Here is a 6,299-nt window from a genome sequence, read left to right on the forward strand (position 1 = left end):
ATAATCCTACAGTGGGTGCAAGAGAAATACTGTAGCTGCAGTTTGGTTTATTTCTGTCGTTTGATTCATCACTGAGATGCCTTCTGCATCCCAGTAATCAATTCCAAATCTGAAGCAACCAACAAAACTAAAGGGGAAGATGCCATACCATGGATAATGAAGTAACTGCTGTTTTTCATGTTCATACGGCCACTGGATGCTGCACAAGTATATCGACCTTTGTCACTTAAGGACACGCTGTCGATAGTAAGAGTGCTTACAAACTTCTTTATTTCTCCTGCAGTGGTTTTTAAATCCCTTATGGTTGCATGTTTTTCCTGTAATAGATAAAAGACAGAAGTGTTTGGGAATTTTATTGTTATTCCTCCTGTCACACTTTTCACACCTGTATATACTAGCAATTTATTTGTATATTATCATCTACTTTGTCAATATTATAAAGCTGGGAGTGACATTATAACTAAATCAAATTTCATTGGGATGTTGGCACCTTTAAGTTATTACAGATTTACCTTGACAGAAGGGTAGTCCCATTTAAAATCGATTCCTACATTCAGCTCTGTTCTTACGGTGCAATTGAGAACAAGTTTTTCTCCCACTGCCAGCTCTACTTGGTAGTGTGGGTTCATCGTCAGGTCATAAATTCGGTATCCTAGAGGAAGAAAAAGGCACACACAAAACATGGGGGTAAGAAGAGGTTTCTTTACAGCACTCAGCACCAAATTTCCCAGCCAAATTCGCCGAAAATCCCACCGAAATCTGAGCTACAATGCGGCCCCTCAATGCCCCACTGCAGCATGATGACGGGTGTACAAAGGAGCCTGGAGGGAGAGGATGTGCCTGCTCTGAGCATTTCCCATCTGAGAGCCGCGTCAGACACGGCGCAGCAGGATGTATGCACTTGATCAGAGCCCCCCCGGCGGTGGGAGCAGGCAGGAGACAGTGACCCACACAGTTCCTCTGCCTTAGACACCTTCTTCTTACCCTTGTGAGACCTGAAGCTAAAGGACATACATCTCCACCCCCAGCAATAAGTGGGAACTTTGTTAAGAATGACAGTCTGGCATCGGTAAAACTATCCAAAGTCTACTTTGTAGACTTAAAATATTTAAAATATTCCAAACTAGAATATTCTGAATGCAGAAATTCTGCAGAAATTCTGAATTTGTTCCAAATCAGAGTGAAGACTGATGAATTTGGTGGAGAAGCAAGAGCCTGCTGCACAGAGTAGAGGATGGAGGACTGCTATGTCTTCCTGCCAAGCAAGGCGAGACTGGCTTGGTGCCAACCAGCCACCTGAAGTGGTCGTTGTGTCTTCAGAGTCAAAAGAGAAAGAGCTGCAGTTTCAGCTAAGGCTTGAGGCTCCACAGAATCATCATGTTACTCCCGGGTTTTGATGAACAACTGACAAAATATACCAGGACAGCATAAACTCCTGTCAGAGTCAGGACATAGGTCTGAAGGAGAGAAGACAACATAGCTCCTAGTGTGACCTTCAGATCCCCCATTCCCTTGGTACCCCCTCAGAGCAATTCCCTCCCATCTGCTGCTGATGGATGCCTGCCTCTAATTCCCTTCAACTATGACTTGGATCCTGGATAAGTGAATAAAGTAGAGTGATTTTAGGAAAAAGGCTTGCATTGTCAGGAAAAAAAAAATCCCTGGCATCTACGTAACACTAAAAATAGAAGCACTTATCCTAATGATCAACCAGAAAGAACACAATACATTGCATTTAAAAGAAAAGTAATATATATCACAACATCCATTTTGCATTAGCTGCATTGTCAGTATTGAATAACCTAGAGTCCAACCAAATGTAATTGGTTCAGTATGTTGTAGTGAGCAAAATAACATTGGCTATAGAGAAAAAAAAACTTTGGCTTACCTACAACTGCGACTATGTATATCACAGACTGATAGCTTTCATCATCTATTTTAGCTTCACAGAAGACCATGCCCGCATAGTTGATTAAATGACTGGGTATAGTGAAGCCTTTTTTATTATTCCACGAAATTGATTTACCATCAGGAACAAATATCTTTTCTGGATATTTCTGTTTGAAATATTGATAAAATACATAGTCAGATTTCAAAAATCAAACAGCCCTGAATTTTCAAGTCCAACATTTTCCATAACCGCAGGGGTCCCAGTTTTAACATCTTAGCTCAGGCAATCTCCCTTTCATAGGCCATCACTCTGCACTTTGAGAGCGCAGGACCATGGACGAGTACAGTTACAGCACTCACCTTTGTAATCACAGGCTGTAAAATTCCCAAGAATAGAAAGAAGTTTTAAAGAAACATATTTATACTTCAGGCAACGTATTTATGTCACAGCAATTTCAACTAACTCTTACAATAATGGGTTTTTTTCCTTACCGCATGTAGAGATACATTGAGATTTGATACGGTTCCAAGGCACGGCACTACCACAGTTTTATTCTTAGTGATGTATACAATGCCAAGCTGATCACTAACTGAAGTCACAAATGGAGATCTGTAATCTGGAAGAATATTCAATTGGTAAATGGGTATTATTTGTCACGTGATTACGGAGGAAAGTTTTCCAATTTTGTTCTTTCCCTGTCTATTTCTTCTCAAATCAGTTTTATTCTTTTCTACGTGGTAAAACACTTAAACGATGAGACTAAACAGGGGGGACATATTTTTACAGACCCCCTCCCTAGCTTTACAAGATCATTATTCTCAAAACAGCTATCAGCAGCAGTGCGCACTTTGGAGAATAGCTTCCTGCCACCACAGTCTTTGTACTGACAAAAATCTGATTTACCCTAGTGTGACTTTCCTCGCATAAGTATTACAGGAAATATCATTTAAAAGTAGTGACATGCTACATTGGCTCCCCCAATGGCAGCATCCTTTTCAAAGTCAGACCAAAAAAAAAGTAAGTTTGTGACCTTATAAAACAAGCTAACCCGTGTATATAATAACATCCTATTTTTCAAAATGGTAACTGTAAGTTAACAATAAAAAGGAAACAGGGTGCACCAGAAAACGGGTACCAAGCCATCAGTGCAAAAAGGCAGATGCCTCAATGAATGTGCTTACTTAAGCTGAGTGTATAACTGGGGGCTTTGCAGTGTCTGCGATGCTCAGCTGTGTTCCTACCAATACAACTGACAGCCTGAGTTTGAAAACTTATCTTTTAAAGCCTAAATAGATTTTACCATTACAGTCCGCAGATGTATGGAAGTTCACGTTTTGGGGTTTGGGTTTTTTTTTTTTGAATGGTATCAGATAGTACAAATTGTAAAAGGGATCAGAGCTGTCATTTTTAATAAATATACAATCTCTGTAATCCTCCCTCGCATGAAATGCCTGCTGAGGTCAGTAATAGCTCTTCAGTCATGAGGACAGGCTCAGAGCGCAGTGAAGATATGTATGCTAAGTTCTGGGTGGAGGAGAATAGCAGACCAAGTACTGCATACGACAGGTCAGTTCAAAATTACAGGTACAAAGGCTTTTCTATTGATGGCAACTAGCATACTGGCATGTAATTACTCAACACGAAAACAAGAAAAAAACCAGTTTCACGGGATCAAAAACTAAGATTAAGAAATTTTAATGTCAAAACCATTTTGAGATACTTGATATCAGTTTTTCCTCTTGAGGCTAGGGGAAGAGCCACCTAAGAACTGTGTAAGCACTTACCTTGAACATAGACATAAATGGTTGTAGCTGCCTGGTTGTCCCTGTAAAGGCACCTGTAGTCCCCTGTGTCATTGCCAATGACATTGAGGAGAGTAAGTGTCTTGCAGTAGGGGCCATTGCTGCAGTCTGTCACAGAGATACGCTTTTCAGCACTGCTCTGGTTGCTTGGCCAGGACCACTCCAGTGGTCTCTGACCGCTGGGAAAGCAAACATTAGAGGAGCATTAGCATGCGATGAGCGCCAGTACTGATGCCAAGGTGGCGGACACCAGCCCCGCTAGTCTCTATGGCTATGGAGAGGAACGGGCTTCATCCCGTCACATGGAACACCAAGCCACATCATAGGATAAATTCATGTAAATCGATCTATTGTTAATACCTGTAAGAAAGCGACCTGAGATTTACGTTCTGCTGAATCTAAGTGACACAGCACCCGAAAGGGAGAGTCAAGAGCGTGGCTCACCAGTGGGCTCCACCAGGACCTGGCTGACGCTTCCTCCTCCCGGACACCCTGCACTCCCCAGCTCTCCCTTCTGCAACCCTTTAAGATCGTTTCTACAGTCTGCCAGGGAAAAGCGAGGCTGGGGGCACAAAGGGAGCAGGGAGAAACAGGAGCGATGACGGGAGAGAGACCGAATCACCTGCGATTCTGTACAAAAACTCATTACATAAATTACCCCCATCAAAATCATGCTGAACAGATTTGCCCTTACCTGCAAGTAATATTTAGAGTGTCATTTGCAGTTATTGTGAGGACATCTTTTTGGATGCTAAGGGTTGGCTGATCCAGACAAATAAATAAACCTGCGAAAAAATGTATAAAAACCCTCAAATCAATGCAATAAACAAAGTAAATGCTACTCAATCAGAAAAGCCTCATATACAGCGATATGCAGTATGTTTTAAGCGGACACTTTCACATCACCTACTTAGCAGTGAAGGGTAAATAATGACTTTTCACACATCCCAGAAAGTTCAAAAACTCTGTCATAACAGGAAGCAAAGGCAGATGGTCAGGAGCTAGCTGCAGAGCACTACAATTCAGCCAGCCAGGGTGGAGTTCCTGTTTTCTTGCGTTGCCAACTTCAAGGTCTAACAAGAGGATGTGGAACATTGAAACGAAGTGAACCTTCATCTGATGATCTCACTCCCTGGGGAAAGGGATTACCAAATTTTCTTATAATAAACCGAGTATACTTATGTTCTTTGAGACTGCCGATCAATGAATTATGTGAAGAAACTATTTTACACAGTTTGTCACAAATTTGAGATCCCATGAATTTATTTTATCCCATGATTTTCTAAGGTTATCTCTTTCCTTCTAAGCAGTTAGGCAAAAATCTATTTCTACCAGACTTTATTCGTGCGAGGGGTTGCATTGCGCCCACCCCGAGCCACCCGCGCTGGTGAAGGCTGCGATGGGTGCCAGTGCTTGCTCTGAGGCAACAGCCCAGCTCGTGTAACATTTGTGAGGACCACAGGGAGAGATTTTCAGTCCGCCCTGGCTGCTCCCATCACCATGAGGAATCCTGCCTCACTGGGGAGAGCCAGCAGCCCGCACCGACCCGGACAGCTCAGCCAGCTACGACAGGCAACAAGAAAGCGAGGCCAGACCGGGACCTTCCCTATTTCCCTAGTATTTCCCTGTGCTTTAATCACGGGCATCCCGAGCAGGTTCTTCGCTGATGACGGGTTTCCCGCATTTGGCTCCAGGGACATTTTGCTCTCGGAAACGACGGCTGATGCTGGAGCCAAGCGAGCAGGACACTATGCCATGGCAGGCAGCCCTCTCTGACGGGCCAGCACCGGCCGGCCAGACAGGAGAGGGCAGGAGGACAGGAGAGGACGGGACAGGAGAGGACGGGACAGGAGAGGAGAGGAGAGGAAAGGAGAGGAGAGGAGAGGAGAGGAGAGGAGAGGAGAGGAGAGGAGAGGAGAGGAGAGGAGAGGAGAGGAGAGGAGAGGAGAGGAGAGGAGAGGAGAGGAGAGGAGAGGAGAGGAGAGGAGAGGAGAGGAGAGGAGAGGAGAGCAAGCCCGCAGCGCTGGGCGCCCCGTCCCACCCCGGGGTTCTCACTGCCTCACCCGCTCTACCAGCCCTGACAAGCCCACGGGAAACCCGCACCCGCGCCGTTCCCGGCACCCGATCATCCCCGCGCCCCCTCTCCTCGGCGGCCCCGTGGGGCTGCCGGACCCCGGCGGCTCCCCGACAGGCCGGACCCGGGGCACTCGGGGCTCCCCGAGGGCTTACCGGGAGCCAGGCACAGCAGGACCGCCAGCAGCCGCGCCGCACCGAGCTCCATCCCGCGCCCGCCGGCCGCTGCGGGGCACGAAGCGAGCCCTCTGCCCGACGGCGCCGTCGGGGCGGCAGCCGAGCCGAGCCGAGCCGAGCCGAGCCGAGCCGAGCCGAGCCGAGCCGAGCCGAGCCGCGCCAAACCGCGCCGAGCCGAGCCGAGCCGAGCCGAGCCGCGCCGCGCCTCGCCGCGCCGCACCGCACGGCGGGGATGCGGGACCCTGGCGAGCAGCACCGCCCCTCTTGTGCCTGGGGGCGGGGCTTGTCACCTCGGCCCCGCCCATCCCGCTGCGGCCCCGCCCCCTCGCCCCGCCCCAGGGCCCCGCGGCGGAGCC

General features: G+C 47.2%; 1 protein-coding gene across 2 annotated transcripts in view; it reads right to left on the reverse strand.

The window, feature by feature from the left end:
• KDR (kinase insert domain receptor) overlaps window positions 1-5,974 on the reverse strand; it is a 31,044-nt gene extending 25,070 nt beyond the window's left edge. The window contains exons 1-7 of one of the 2 annotated variants that reach the window (XM_072861863.1): window positions 5,923-5,974; window positions 4,388-4,478; window positions 3,676-3,872; window positions 2,383-2,507; window positions 1,889-2,057; window positions 513-652; window positions 149-317 (exon numbers count right to left, since the gene is read on the reverse strand). In XM_072861863.1, the coding sequence (XP_072717964.1) occupies window positions 149-317; window positions 513-652; window positions 1,889-2,057; window positions 2,383-2,507; window positions 3,676-3,872; window positions 4,388-4,478; window positions 5,923-5,974 (943 nt within the window). Of the gene's footprint in view, window positions 1-148; window positions 318-512; window positions 653-1,888; window positions 2,058-2,382; window positions 2,508-3,675; window positions 3,873-4,387; window positions 4,488-5,922 lie in introns of both variants that reach the window. The other variant, XM_072861862.1, reaches the window with a different exon arrangement.
• Window positions 5,975-6,299: the final 325 nt, after the last annotated feature.

This window comes from Ciconia boyciana, chromosome 5 (genome assembly GCF_034638445.1).
Source record: "Ciconia boyciana chromosome 5, ASM3463844v1, whole genome shotgun sequence".
NCBI lineage: Eukaryota > Metazoa > Chordata > Aves > Ciconiiformes > Ciconiidae > Ciconia > Ciconia boyciana.